General features: G+C 38.2%; 1 protein-coding gene across 1 annotated transcript in view; it reads left to right on the plus strand.

Annotated features, from left to right (window-relative positions):
* The window catches only part of Nup188 (nuclear pore complex protein Nup188), a 752879-nt gene that overhangs the window by 226115 nt on the left and 510061 nt on the right, over positions 1-16703 (plus strand). The window contains exons 8-9 of the mRNA XM_067139287.2: positions 598-843; positions 7174-7322. Coding sequence (XP_066995388.2) covers positions 598-843; positions 7174-7322 — 395 coding nt within the window. The remainder of the gene's footprint in view (positions 1-597; positions 844-7173; positions 7323-16703) is intronic.

Below are 16703 nucleotides of genomic sequence, written 5' to 3' on the forward strand. Positions count from 1 at the left end.
TGTGTTGAAACTTTTTAAGTGCTATATATTGTGGCCTGTGTGTTTTAATATGTTTTACATACTCATGTTCTAATTTTTAACTTTTTACCCTGACTACTGATATTTTAATTATATGCTATTGTATACATTTCCATCCCCCATTAGACATCCGGATGCCTAATACAATAACAACTTGTGAATTGTCTAATGGCTGAAACAAATCATGTACTAGCTGATGATGGCTGTTTAAGAGCCGAAACCGGTACTAGTTTAATCTATTAAAATAAATTGTGTATTGATTGGTGGAAAAACACATTTCTTATCAACACTTATGATAGTCGTTTGAGTCCGAAAACCGGTTTTGAAATAAAATTTAGTGTGCTGATACGACTGTATATGATTAATTATAATAATAAGTACTACCATCAGCACTGTTAATAAGATGGCTTTGATATTTTACATATTTTATAATATTTACAGTTCTCTTTCTTTTTTACTTGCTTGCATGATTCTTATTTCCCTATTGTTCCATCTTTCTTCCCCATATCCTGTGAGAGAAAATTGAAAAGCATGACTTCCAACAGTCTAAACAATTTGACGTGTTGCTCTCTTTTCCAGATTAATATGTTGATGACAAGTATGAATAATTTTGCTGAGAAATGGTATCCAGAACTCAGGTTGAATCCTATATATTCATCTCAAGTTACGAGAATTGGTGGCATATACATGCCAGAATACAGATTCACAGTTCCAGTAGGGACCAGAGGCATTTTCATTGACCGTGCTCATACAGTTTGTACGTGGAAGTGTGAATTCAACATATTCAAGGCAGTTTTCTATGAGAATCAGTGTTTTACTTTACAGGTTAGTACTAAAACACGTTTTATTTATTCTATCTATGAACTTCTATGTTAACAATGGTGCATTGAATTTATATTTGTAAACTGCATTTATTTGTTTGTTACGGATGCCACATTTGAAGTATTATTTGAGTTGTTTGTAATTTGCTTTCCCTGTAAGTAGTGAAAGTCCCAGCTCAAAACTGAAGAGAAGGAAGATAGTCCTAGAGACACCTGTTAGCCATCAGTAAGATCTTGATGTAACTTTCTAATCTGTTTTACTGTTACGAAGGGGTCTTAAATGTAAATAATATCGGATGAGATTGGAAACTTGCACCTTCGTAGAAAATTTTCCTATGAACCATGAAGCCTTAAAGATATCCTGAGGGAGAGGGATTTTGTTAAATTAAAATGTGTAGATGATGATGATGATGATGATGATGATGATCTCTGGAATGTTCAGATTTGGTTACAGGTGTTTGAAGAGGGCTGTTCTAGTAAACTGTAACAAATTAAGTGCTGGCATCTGTTAAAAAAAATACTAGTTCAACTATTGTCGCAGCATGAGTCCTGTAAGAAAAACCTGTACGGGTGCTGTAAATTCCAAGATCTTGTCAGCTATAGTAGTCGTTGCATCGAGGCCATTATCTTGACTAGCTACTAGAATAGGTGTTGCATTAGTAGGAATTCGTCATAAAAATATGGTTAAGATGTCATTGGTGATTTGTGAACAAACGAGTCTACGAATCTCCCTAAGCAAGGCTGGCGAGTTCTCTCGGAATTCAGTTTGTGTCAGGGTTACCGGTTGCAATTTCTTGGGCAGTGTCCATAACAATTGAGTAACAAATAAAAACATTTAAAGCAATATATTAAGAACACACAAGATACACAAACGTAACACATTATCAAACAAACAATGGAATCCAGTAACTGAGATTTTTAACTTAGAAAGTCAAAGATCTTCATAGGAGATTTTCATCGCTGAATTGGTAAATAGTTCATAGGGTTTTGGATATCCAAGTGGCAGTGATAATTACGGCCACATCTCTATCATCCTGCCCAGTGAACTGTGTGACCTTGCCGCAATAGGGAGGCTTGTGCATCCTAATGAAACAGGTAGCCTAGCCGTAGTTGCAACCATATCAGATGGGTATCTGTCGAGAGACCATACTAACAAATGGTTCATCCAAAGTGGGGTAGCAGCCTTTGCTAAAGTGGTAGTCTAGATGATTGACTGATGTTGCCTCATTATTATAGTTAATGTGGGTTAGCTATGTTGATACGGCTACATAGCTCCAACTCCCATGGTCATGCAGATCTTTCTTCACGATTGAATGTTGTACTAATGATGGCTTCGTCCTAGTGGGTTCGAATACCACTGTCGGCAGCCCTAAAGATGATTTTCCGTGGTTTCCCATTTTCATACCAGGCAAATGCTGGGGCTGTACCCTAATTAAGGCCACGGCCGTTTCCTTTCAACTCCTTGGCCTTTCCTATACCATCGCCGCCATAAGACCTATCTGTGTCGGTGCGACGTTAAGCAAAAAATATCATCATCATTGTCACTGGCGGGAGATTCAGCTGCCATTTGTTCCACAGCCAACTCCACACTCTCCATACATCAGGAAGTAGGAAGACTTCTACTTCTTATTCTTGTCCTCCTCCTCTTCCCACTGGCAGGCAAGAGTTGCGATAATTCTTGAAGAATCCTGATAATTCTTGAAGAATCCTGCTTCCAAAAAGCAACTTGAGATTGTAGTGTGCTTCACAGCTTTCCAAGATTTCGTAATGAGGTAAAGCACGTCAGAGACTGTAACTTAAATGATGATGAATCCTTTCCAGCATCCATAAGAAATAGAATACACTGCATCAGGTTCTTCCTATGAAATTGCGTAAAGGAGTGTATAAAACCTAAATCCATAGGCTGCAGCTTGCTTGCTTCTTGTGCAGTTAGCAGGCAGAAATTCTAACAGCGCGTTCCTCAAATTAATATCCCCAAGATATGCAGGACAACAGTTGATGAAACGAAGCATCATCCTATTTTGTGCACACATTTTTGAATCGAGCAGCTAACTGCTGTCAAAAAAGATCTTAGGTCATCCAAGATTTATTGTTGGCATCATATGCATTTGGTAATGATTGCACATTCTTGAAGTAACAAGGTTTTTTAGGTTTCCATATGCAGATGAATACACCCATGGCATCCTCTGCCTGTACCGGGCGAGTTGGCCGTGCACGTAGAGGCGCACGGCTGTGAGCTTGCATCCGGGAGATAGTAGGTTCGAATCCCACTATCGGCAGCCCTGAAGATGGTTTTCCGTGGTTTCCCATTTTCACACCAGGCAAATGCTGGGGCTGTACCTTAATTAAGGCCACGGCCGCTTCCTTCCAACTCCTAGCCCTATCCTATCCCATCGTCGCCATAAGACCTATCTGTGTCGGTGCGACGTTCAGCCCCTAGCAAAAAAAAAAAAAAAAAAATCCTCTGCCTGTCATAAGAGGCGACTAAAAGGGATTGCAGGGGTTCTCAACTTGGGAGCGTGAGTTGGTGACCAGGGCCCCTTAGCTGAGTCCTGGCATTTCTTCCACTTGTCCCAGTCTCCTCACTTTCGTCTATGCTGTCCGACCTCCCTTGGTCAACTCCTGTTCTTTAGTATTAGAGCAACCGAGGCCTAGGGAGTCTTTCATTTTCACACCCTTCGTGGCCCTTGTCTTTCTTTGCACGATTCTTCATTTTTCTAAGTGTCGGATCTCTTCTTTTTTTTTTCCTTTCTCCCTCTCTCACTACCACCTGTGGGTGGGAGACGCAGATGTAGACTATACCCACAGTATCCCCTGCCTGTCGTAAGAGACGACTAAAATGGGCGACCAGGGGATGATATTAGAACCATGAGATTACTTGTGATTAGTACCATTACGTGTGGAACACCATGGGTCGACGTTACTTGCGACTAGTACCACCTTGCGCAGGTCTACGTTATATAGGAGCAGTACCATTCTGTGCGAAACATTATAGGTCTGAGTGTTGTTCCTGAAAGAGGTCATCATGTGTATTGCACTGGTCCCTTTCACTGTGTTCAGTATGGTCTGCGTTACCTATGAGTAGTACCACTTTATGTGCAGCACTCAGGGTCTCCGTTGCTTGCGGTTAGTACGACATTGTGAGAAACACCACGGGAATAGCGGCGCCCATGATTAGTACCCCTATTTGATGAAAACTATTGGTCTGCGTTGCCAGAGAGTATTATTATTATTATTATTATTATTATTGTTGTTGTTGTTGTTATTATTATTATGTGAGGAACGCCATGGGATTGTGTTGCCTGTGGGCGTTACCATCCTTCTTCTTCTTTTTCTTCTTATTATTCTTCTTCTTCTCCTTCTTCATGGGGCCTCTAAATATTAGTTACTAATTAGCGTTGATCTCTATGATCTCTTGCTACCATGTTTTTCCTTCATTCCCACCTAGATATTCCTGCTCCCTTCACAAAGCTGCAGGTTGTTCTTATTGGGTCTTCTTGGACTTTTCTCTTTTCTTCACCTGGTAGTCCAAGAGTGGAGAGTCTGATTCTACCCAGCGCTTCACATTCAAAAAGTATGTGTTCAGCTGATTCCTCTGCTTCATTGCATTTCCTACATATATTGTCTCCTATGACTCCAATTTTATGTAGGTGTTTTTTCAGATGGCAGTGTCCTGTCAACAGTTCTACTACCCATCTTATATTTTCTCTGCTGAGTTTGATGATGCTTGTTGTCTAAAGGGGCCGAACATCGAAGGTCATCGGCCCCTCTGCTGAGTTTCAACAGTTCATTAGTATTCTTGTTTGGTCTTTCATCAGTTCCTTTGCAAGCCTGCATTCTGGAGTATTTTTCCAGTTCTCCATTTGTTTCTTTTGTACCCATTTTCCTATGTAGTGTCGGGCTTGTCCATAGGAAATCCCGCATACAGGTTCTGGGCCTACAAAATATGTTTCTACCCCTTTCCAGGCCAGTTTATCTGCCTTTTTATTTTCTTCTATACCTGCATGCCCTGGTACCCATATTATTTTGACAATGGCTATGCGGTTAGGGGCGCGCAGCTGTGAGAGCTTGCGTCTGAGTGATAGTGGGTTCAGATCCCACTGTCGGCAGCCCTGAAGATGGTTTACCGTAGTTTCCCATTTTCACATCAGGCAAATGCTGGGGCTGTACCTGAATTAAGGCCACGGTCGATTCCTTCTCACTCCTAGGCTTTCTCTATCCCATCGTCGCCATAAGACATGTGTCGCTGCGACGTAAAACAAATTGTAAAAAAAAAAATATTGTGTTCATTTTCCTATGCGTATGTGTAGAGGAAAATGAACCTTACCGTACCGCACTGTAGAAATGTGTTTGCATGACGTATGTATGTACTACAGTAGAATGCATATAGGGTTTATTTTCCTTTATACATACAGTATGCTGTTAAGTAAGAAAGGATTGTTGTCGGGAAGTGCAAACTCAGTGTCATTATCAAGAGGGGAGAAGCATGCTTTGGGTTTGACTCTATTTTCTGATGGTGTGGGGATTACTGATAACGCACTTCAAAGGTTGGCACCTTTGGATATCGGTATTCTGTTTTCGTATTGGTAAGTGATACCCAGGGGCTTGTAAAATGTGCTACTTATTCTCATAGGGTGATTAATAACAGAGATTTTGATACAAACTCCATATTTTAAAATGGAACGGCATGAACACATACAGCTGACCTAGAAGTTCAAGTGTATACAAATTCAAATATGCAAGTATTTTCAAAATCGGACAGTTATTTTTTGAGATATCAATAAAAGCTGTGTTTTGGGCTTTTGCGTGCCGCATCAGACAGCTTGCAGTCGGCCAAGGACGTATTGGCATGCAAGCTGTTTCCTGGCATTGATTCCAGCCACAGAATGGATACCCTTCCCGTTCATCATACCACTAAATTTAACAAATCTTTTGTTTGCACTGCATCACGTATCTTTAACGTCTTTAATCTTCACCTTTTTGCAAATAACACTATCTGTACCCGACTAAAGCAGTCCTTAACATCTACCTTCCTGGAGGAGTACACAAGGGGCTGAGATCAGGCATTCTTGTGTCTAACAATCAGAAATATGTATATTTCTAAGAAAAATGTGTCTGTTTTGGTTTTATATTCTTTAGATTCTTGTAGTCCAAAATAACAAATAGGCTTAATGATTTACTTTCCTACTTATTATATAATGTAGGTTTTAATTTTACTGGATTTGGTATCTGTATTTTAAATTTTTAAGTTTAATGTTTAATTTAATATTTTAATATAATAAAAATGTAGTTAGTGTGCTCCTAAACCTGTATTGTACTATACGAAGATGCTACAGAAAGGGGATTTTCAGCGTCCGTGGCATGTAAATCATCAATAAATTAATTCAATTCTCTCTCTCTCTCTCTCTCTCTCTCTCATGAAAATGGTCAAATTAATGAATAAATAAAAATTTGCACTCCATTCGGAAGATCAGGAAGTTTAGGGTAGTGTTACGAGATATGATTTAAGCAAAAACAACAAACAGCATGCAACTGTTTTTGTGTCGTGATTGTTACCAGGTAACTCATTGACAGCATCAAACATTCTTTTCCCGTATTGTTACAGATGATGGAAAATGTTCTTATTTGAACATTAAAAAATGAAGGAATGGGTGAACCACAAAAGAAAGGAAAGCCCATGACCAATCAAGAGTCATGTTAAGCATGTTGTGGGACAAGGAATGTATGTTCTGGGAGTTGCTTCCAAGAAATGTAGCAGTCACTGCTGACGTTTGTCAACAACTGAGATACCTTGCGACCACATTGCAAGAAAATCACCCAGGACGACATCAGTGGTTGCTATAACTTGATAATGAAAGTCCGTGTGCCACTAACTTGATAAAGACAGTCATCCAGAAGCTTTGTTGGGAGGTTCTTCTACACCTCCCTTATTCTTCTGATCTTCCCCCCCCCCCCCCCCTCCTGATTTTCACCTCTTCTATTCATTATTGAATAATATGAAAGGATGCTCTTTTTTTAATGAAAATGATCTTCAAATTAGGCTTGTGGACTTCTTTAATGCCAAACCAGTAGATTTATTCAGGCATGGATTGAAAAATTGCCCCAGCATTAGCAGAAAGTCATATATAATTCAGGATATTCTTAAACGCAATGGACTTATGCATCAGCACAATTTATTAAAAGTGTGACCTGAGGAAGATGTTTCGTTATTTCTTAAACTGAATATTTGTTACCTAAATGGAGTTCACAATCAAAATAATACTACAATGAATTGAATCATCAGATGATTTCAACTATATGGTTGTAATGTGTTTTTTTTTTTTTTTTCCCGCAGGTGATTATGGATGGTCCCATTGAAGAAAAGTATATTGAAACAATTTTATCATCCTTGTATTTTATGAAGATATGGATTGTATTTGATGGTCATCTTATAACTGCAGAAGAGTTAAATGTTGTGGAGCAGATTTTCCCCCTGATGGCCTGGTATGTATTCAGTAGACCTAGTATTGTATACCAAGGCTGGTTCCTGTTTTATAGGCAGTATTTTGACAGAATTTCACTATCATGCTGAGCTAACTACCAAGCGTACTTCTTCCATTTTCTCAATGTACTTTTCTTTATAGTGGACGTCAAACCTTAAGCATTTTGTCTATCGTGGGCTTCCCAGCATTCACGAATGTGAAGTTTGCTACGTTGTCCAGTTGAAAAGGGAGCTGTGCTTCACAGCAAAGCGTAATTATGAATATCATCCCCACCCTGACAGATCACTCATATCACAAAAGGAACAGGGATCTACGAATATGGCAGTCCCTTTTACAAGGAGACTAGTAAAAATCCCCTTATTTTTATATTCAGTAGTTTCTTTAGCTCATTTAATATCTGGAGATAACTAGGCAGAAATCTTGAAAGTCCACAAAAGACACATTTTGTTTCTCAAGTCAAGTTTACAAGAGATATAAATTAACAAGTGCTGCTCATCTATAACCTTTTGACATTCTGAGGTAATTGTCAGATATCTCTGCTTATGCTAACGAAGTGCTGGTCTTTTAGCCTTTTAGTTTTGGTTTATTTCTTCATCCTAGCCAGGAGGGACTGCAACGGTGCTGCTAGTAGAAAGAATGTAATTTTGTTGAAAGTATTGTGCCTTTTAGTGTTTAGTGTTATACGTGAACCTCGTTTATCCAGTCCTCAATCTGGATTTCTGGATTTATTTTTTATTTACTCTATTACTATTCTTGTATTTTTCATCATGAAAATATGTACATCTTTGAATAATACTGTACATATGAAACTGTACTGTTATATTTGCACCACAGGTAGCATAGAGATTGCTGGTCCTTATGTTTCAAGCTACAGTTAACAAGATCAGTGTGGATCTGTTCCTTACAGTGTTAAGACATAGTGTATTGTTCTTTTCTTTTGTTCTCGTGTTTTGAGTGTGCGTGAGCAAAATGGATGAAAGCAAAAGAAAATGGTTGTTTCGATGGACAGAACGGTTGGAGGCACTAAACAGAATAAATAACAGAGAACTGCTGAAAACTCTAGCTGCAGAATATGATGTAGGGACTTCAACTGTGTCTGACTGGAAGAATAACCAAAAAGAAACTTATTACTTCTGCTTCAAAGTGGTGACTAAAGACAGTTTGCGGAACCACGGTACAGTAAAGAAAGCAAGAAATTAATCCCTCGATGTCGCATTATTCGTTTGGTTCGGTGAAAAAGGAGAGCATGGTGTTCCGATATCCAATCCAATACTGCAGGAAAAAGTACTAAGTTTAAACAAAAAAGCTACCCGATGGCGATCCTAACTTCACAGCCAACCAACGTCGACTAGAAAGATTGAAAGCTCATCATGCCATACATCAGCTTTCATTGATGAGTGAAAGATTTTTGGGGGATAAAGTGTCGGCAGAACATTTCATAAAAGAATTAAAAGAAATTATTTCCTCGGAGAACTTAACCCCACATCGTATGATGAATCTGGATTTTGTCGGATGGTATCCTCCAGTAAGACGTTGGCTTCTGAATTAGATGACTCGGTAAGGGTTTATTAAAGGTGTAAATATCAAAGTACAATTATGGCTTGTAGCAGTCTATCGGGAAGATACACATTCCCTCTCCTCCTGATCAGGAAATCACAAAATCCGCATGCTTAGAAACGTCAATCGATCCTGCTTACCAGTTGTTTACAAATCACTAAATAAATATATATATAAGCGTTCAGGATAAGAAGGATGAATGTCCAGGTGAAACGGTGGGAAAAAGATGAATGTCTGATTGTACTTTTTTGGAGTTGGCCAGCTTGTTATATTATTCACAGCCAATAGTCACTATTGTTTTTAGTGTGTTGTGTACTGTTGGTGGAAGATTTTGTTATGTTAATTGCTGTTTGCAATCTAATTTATTGCTACAGAATGGAAGATGAATATGTAGGTGATATTGGTGACTTGCAAAAAGAACAAAAGCCTGTTAGCCAAGTAAAGAATTAAGTATGAACCCATGGAAGATGTAAGAAACTGACTGTAGGTTAGGTACTGATGAAATAGGACCAGACTGTCAGTGTACACAGTTGAAGTGTTTTTGAAATTATCACACAAGAGGAAAGATTAGAAATCCTCAAAAAACTTAATTCTCTTTCCTCTTATGATGAACAGTCAGCATATTTCACCTCGCTTATTTCATGCCATTAGATTTCTAACACATAGACCACGCAGGACGATGAGACTTCGCTACATAGCTATACCTACAGGTATAAAGCTAGGATAGTTCGAGAGGAAGTACTTCACGAAATTTCTATCTGCTTCAAAGCCTTCTTGTCAATTCATGGTATTTCGGCTAAAGGGGTGCAAACCATTCAGAGAAAAATGACCGAAAGAAATGTTTATAATGATGGTCGGGGAAAACATGGCTACAGACCCCTTGCTTTATCTGATGAAGTAGTGAACGATATGTGTGAACATATTCGGTTGTTTAAACGTAGGAACTCCCACTACAACCTAAGCAAGTCCAGCCGAATTTATCTTCCTGCTGAACTTTACATTTAAAAAATGTATAATATGTACCTTGAAACATACCCAGAGTCATACCGTACCATATTCAATACAAAATTTAGCATCAGGTTTGCATACCCTCGCTGTGATACTTGCAGTTTTTGCGATGAGTACACGGCAAACTGTCTAAAACTTGAGGATTAGCAGAAAATGCAGATACTGTCCAAGATATAAGGAATAAACTGAAAGAGCAGAAACACAACATGTTTTGCATCTCAAGAGAGCACAGACATGTTACAGATGTAAGAAAGCAGCAAGGTACGCAGCACAAAAAAGATATTCAAAAGGAGGCTATTGTTTTCGATTTTCAGAGACATTTGAGTATTCCGAACAGTATTAACATTACTACTAATGACTAGGGCCCGGATTCATATGCTCTAAAAACTCCAAAAATATGCATGCACCTATGCACTAAAAATGTTGAAAATATGCACTAAAAATGAAACAAAGTACACTTACAAACGCATTATTTAAATTTAACTCTGTGCTAAATTGATAAACAGTTTAATTACTTGCAAAATGATGTATGCCAGTGGGTTATCAACTGTTTTTCAATGTTTTCAGGGGTCAGTGACTTTTTGTTGTCGGACAGAATTAATTTATAAGTTGGAAATGATTGTTCTACGTCGACGGACGTAACTGGGCAACACTTGTACACTGGCACTGACTTCTCGGAAAATTATTGTGGCAAAGGCTGTCCAATTCCAGTTATGTAGTTGCTTAACTCCTTCAGTCCTGGGTTTGAGTCCAACACTGCACTGAGTTTCCTTTTAACTTTTTCTCCAGTTTCACCAGGGACACAATTTAAAGAATTTTGAATTAACTGAGGGTATTCGTGTAGGGGTGCACCGCGAGTTTCTAGGTCCTTAATCGCCATTTAAAGTGATTAATAATGCACATAGATGAAACTCATATCTTTATATACAGTTTCAGATTCAAATGCGCACTTTGCTTCACAAACACACGCAGTATGACTTATCATCAATACTTTTAACTCCATCTTTTACTTTATTAAACTTCTGTTGGTAGAATGATACTGCGGATAACCAAGTTCCCCATCTTGTGAGAACAGGTTCCGGTGGAAATAGCTGTCGTGAAAAGGATCATTATGCGTCTACCTGCTTGTACTGTGGCACTGAAAGCCCTTTCCTTGATCGGAAAAGGCTTCTCGTGTTGCCAGTGGATGTACAACATACAGAGTTCATTAGATTGTTAATTTCGTTCAGAAATCTTGGATAATCGATCACAACATAAGAGAAAAATATATCTGTATATGCACTTATGTTCAAAATATGCACCAACCTTCAAAATATGCATTTGCATGTGCGCATATGCATTTTTAAAAAATTCGGGCCCTAAAAAAAAAGGCAGTGGCAAACTACCTCACTCATCTTGCCTAGTACGCCTCATTTTGGTGCTGCCATTGGTTTTCGCGGTTTCCTTATAACCGCATAACTTTTGGTGGTGCTGTTTGAGGATCCAACCAGCCTCTGGGCTGATGACCTAACATAACTAATGACGTATATTACAGTCGCCAACTTTTTTTTAAACCCCCATGGAGCAAGGCAGTAGTGCGAGCACCCGCTCTCTAAATTGCCAAAGCCAATCAGGTCGGTCTTTAAACATAGTCGTAAGTTGCCAGAGCCGATTACATCGGCCGGCTTAAAATTCTGTCATATAAATAATTTTGAGACAACCTATCATCCTTGTATTTTATGAAGATATGGATTGTATTTGATGGTCATCTTATAACTGCAGAAGAGTTAAATGTTGTGGAGCAGATTTTCACCCTGATGGCCTGGTATGTATTGTCTTCCTGCTGAAGTGTTCCTGCAGTTCTAAGAGGGTGTTATAGCTTTCACAAGAGTCATTTCCTGTGTTTACAAATACCGCTAACACTAAGAGATTGCTCCTTGCAGTGAGTGGATTTGTGACAGCAAAATGGCAAGTGATTCATGTAATATTTTTTCAGCAGGTATTGATGACTGTAAATTAATGCAGTATTTGGAACAATGCTAAGTTAACGCGGGTGATTTATTGGATAGCGATAGTGAATTTAGTTCAAAAGAGTAGCGATGAAATTATACCGGACACGCCTGGAATCACCGCAGCTAAAGAAGAGATGTTTGTTTCTAACGGCACTAACGCTACTGTGAATATCGTGGTAGATGAATCTAGTGATGATGATGATGATGATGATGATGTCTCTGGAGAACATTTTGTGGAAATTTCTCCCAATGAACCTGACAACATTCATCAACCTCCTGTCTCCTACATGGAACTTTGTGGACCTAAACATGCCACTCCGTCTGATTCTCTGCTCATATCATACTTCAATTTACTTTTCACTTTCTCTCTCGTAAACCTTATAGTCACATATTGTCCTCTATCGTAATGTAAATGCTGGTCCCCGTGGGCCAATTGTAGCATACCCTCCTCTTACCCGGATATCATGGATTCGATTCCTGGCCAGGTCAAGAATTTTTACCTGGGCCTGAGGACTGGTTTGAGGTCCACTCAACCTAAGTGACCCTAAGTGATTGCAATTGAGGAGATATCCGAGGGTGAGAGGGTGACCCCGGTCTAGAAAACCGAGATTAATGACCAAGAGGATTCGTCTCACTGACCAAGCATCACCTCGTAAACTGTAGGTCTTCGAACTGAGCAGCGGTCACTTGGTAGGCCAAATCAAATCAGGGCTTTAGCGCCATAGATATTTTGATTACGTATATTCTGTTATATTGTAAAATTCTTTTTCAAAAACATACTAGAACCAAAAACGGGAGAAGGTTCTTGCAGAAAACAAAAAAACTATAATATCAACTATTATTTTTATATTTTTTTATAATTCAGAATTATTTTCTCTACTATCTATTCTGCACGTAGAGAATTTCTTGTCCGTGTTTGCCATACATCGATACATATACGCGAATGTTATCGGTGAATAAAATTGTCTTGTTTTTAGTGGTGACGTTTGAATTTTTATTTTTTATGTTTTTATTTTTCTCGTTCAAATTAATTATTCTATATAATTGTATTTGGAAATACATCATTACATATATTCTTTTGTATCGTAAAGGATTTTTTTGAAAGTAGATATTGACACAGAATGTGCAAAAATATTTTTCTCTTCCTAAAAGTAAGTTTAAGCGTTATCGACAACTGTAATATCAACAGTAAAACGTTTTTGTTTCTTTATATCTCTAAATCATTTGTTTATTGTGTGTAGTCGATATGTAGAAAATTTCTTGCCGGTATTTGCCATACACCGGTAGATATACGCGAATCTTAAAATACATGTATTTTCTCTAAGAATGGCCTGGCACTTTACAGTAGTACAGTGGAGGCGGAATTCTGGCCTCTTCCAGCTGATGGTGAGCGGCTGACCAGATCGGCTCCAAGAGGGTTATTGTACACATCTTGTCATCACAGAAATCAGTGTTTTACACACACAGAGATGTGGTCATAAAGGTGCAGATGAAGTATCATCATTCATCACTTATTTTTCATTTCATTTTTAATTACTTGGACACCGACGTACAAGATCTCCATGTATTTTGTGACTCAGCAGCAAGCCCAAATAAGAACTTTACTGTTTTTCGCACTCTGCATTATATTGTTTATGAAGTGAAGCGCTTGAACTCTGTTAGGATGACCTTTCCCATTCGTGGCCATTCATATTTAGAATGTGACCGAAATATGGGGTTAGTGAATCCGCGGTCACATGTAGAGTTACCTGAAGAGAGGAATGATGTTGCTAAATGGACAAAACCAACCCCATTTGAAGTAATTTTGTGCGAGGATCAGATGGTGTTTCGTTCTTGGACTGATTTTCTTGGAGAAGAATACATGAAGAAAAGCCTTTTCAAGTCCAGACCTATAAAAGAACTGTTGGTAGTGAAGGAACATCTCATCTCATTCGATCACAACACTTCCAAGGGGGAAACGATTGACTTTACCACTAGGAGAATTCTGGTTTCCCAAGTTCAAGTACAATGCACCAGTACCCTTGTCTGAAGCTAAGTACCAGGGTCTTCAACATATAAAGAGATTTCGCTGGCCAGAACATCATGCTTTCTACGATGGTTTGTCATTCACACCTGCTCCTACACCCAGACAACGAACTACATGTAATTCCCAAACTACAAATGAAGGTCAGCAGAACCCAGCAACAAGAGGAGGTCTTAATAATCGGTAACCTTTTCCTACAAAGTAGTAAGGGAACAAAGTTAGTGTTGTCTCGTTTTGTGACTTTATGAATTTTATGGACATTCACCTTTTTATTCTTTGTAGTTTAGGTCTTCAGTAAATATTTTGATAAATTCTATATCAGTGTAATACAAAAGCTCAATTGATGTGTGCAAACTCTTTTCATCTGACGTACTTCATCATGTAATATTCCAAAATAAAAATAAAACTACATAAGGTAAGCAATAACGTTTTAAAGTTTCAATTCATTTATCTTGGTAAGAATAAAATTGGACATTCATCCTTCTCCTGGATGCTTCATATATGCTTGGAGGATGGACAGTGGTATTTTGAAAAACTGGTTCCATGATGATTTTGTACCAAGTGTGAGAAGATATTTGGAGGAAGAAAATCTTCCAGCGAAGGCCATATTGTTTATTGACAATGCACCGTCACATCCGCGATGGAGCTGTTCGTCAATGGTGACATCAGAGTGAAGCTTTCCCCCTCCTAACTGATGGATCAAGGTGTACTGGAGAACATTAAACATGTATACAGAAGATGACTACTGGGTAAATTAATTGAAGAAGAGGGAGAAGTTGGTGTGATTTCTGTATTGAAATCAGTAAATATCAAAGACCGATGTACCTGTGCTTTGCTGCAAAATTCTCAGAAAGACTGTCTTTGTGGTTTTCTCAACTGAAGTCAACCTAGGTCTTTACAGTGATGTCAGTAGGAATGTAGCGATTAAAAGCAATGTTATCATATAAGATAATCAAATGAAAAACCACACATTTTCTCACTATTAACGAACAGTACTACGGTGCCGATGTAACAGTCCAAAGTTCCAGTGCTGAAATCACCAAGGCCACAGAGAGCCGTGAACAATCCTCTGCCATTGTTCCGTTAAATGTGCACATTGTTCATTCCAATCAGTGCCTCGTGGAGTGGGGATTGAATAGCTCGAATGCTATGATGAACCAATGTGTTACACCAGTAGTATCAGAAAATTTGTGAACCAGAGGAATGGCATGCTAAAGAACAAAGTTATCTAACTCCCCAGCTACTTCCCGCCAGTGTTCAGGCAGGCTGTTATACCCGATACGCAGCAGAAATCCTGTCTGAGATGAGTGGGAACAGAAGACAAAGCATATCACAACAAACAATGGTCAATGTGATGCTAATGTTGATCAATTTTATGAGCTTTCTATATTGTAGGCCTTCACATTTAGTTTTCTTTCAATTTTATGATGTTAGGACGTCTTATAAAATTATTTATGCATAGACTGTAGTTCCTTATTTCCCGACTTTACATACCGATTTTCATTAAATTCTGTTTACCCATTTTCTTGTGACTCGTCGCTGATATGGACTTCGCAACAAAAATCCAAATTCACGAATATCTGTTATCAAAGCCGGTATGGTTAAAAATTATAAGGCATAAATGACTGGAAATTTAATATTATATAACTTTAGTTATGTGGTATTTATCGATAGGACCGTTAATAATATAAATATTTGCAAATAAAATTTTAGGCCTTCCCCTAAACTACCATTTCACTCTGTGAATAAAATTATTTATGACCTAGATTGTAGCAATTTATTCCTTGACTTAAATTACCAATTTTCATTAAATTATTTTCAGCCGTTTTCTCGTGAAGCACGTACATACAGACAGAAATGACGGAAAGTTAAAAAGTGCATGTCCTTGTTTTTGTGGACACTCTCGATACAGATATACAATTCTTTTAAAATTCTGAGCAATGTACCGACAAAATTTGTATTTTATATATATATATGTGTGTGATTTTTATGGTTGCAACTTCTTGGGATCACATTACTGAACTATCAATGAAGAAGTAATGGTAAACAGTATGGCCTGCTGCTTGGAATTGTACCGCTAAAGTTTTGAAGTTTTCGACGTGTCCAAATTCCTTGAAATATTTGCCAACTTTCCTGGTTGTTCGGGTGTAGACAGTAATGATGTAAGTGCCAGATTGCAGAATGATAGTGATGCTGGTTACGGCATGATGACCAATGACAAAATTATTGCCGCTTGTGATTCATTTGACCGTGATGGTGAATTGGAAAACAAAAATGACATTTTAGGGGAAGTAGTAATGCCTCCTGTGGAGGCAACAGCACAAGTGGAAAAAATAATTGGTTATCTAGAGCATCAAATGGAAAAACTCCAGCCGAGCTAATGTTGGTGAAACGGCTACGCACTCATGCTGCTCTCAAATATCACACAAATTTGAAACAAAAGAAACTTAAACACTACTTTTGTAAATAGAAATGAGTATAGTATGTACTCTATTGATTTTATGTGCCAAACAAAAGTTTTTTAAGAAATCCTTGTTAGTGTCAAAATAATTATTTATATAGATCAGTAGCTTACATTCATTTATTAGCTCGTTTCTGGCTTATCTGGATTTTTGATAATCTGGCTTGGCCTCTGGTCCCACCTAGTCTGGATAAACTAGATTCTTGTGTATGTTGCTAAGAAAATAATGTAGAAGCACTAGTAAGACATGTCAAAGAGGGGAAAGCAATGTTACATAATTTGCTCTCAAAACATGATTTTTAGTTAGTACAAATGTTTAAAAATAATGTTCCAGTGAAGAAT

The sequence above is a fragment of the Anabrus simplex genome, chromosome 2, assembly GCF_040414725.1.
Source record: "Anabrus simplex isolate iqAnaSimp1 chromosome 2, ASM4041472v1, whole genome shotgun sequence".
NCBI lineage: Eukaryota > Metazoa > Arthropoda > Insecta > Orthoptera > Tettigoniidae > Anabrus > Anabrus simplex.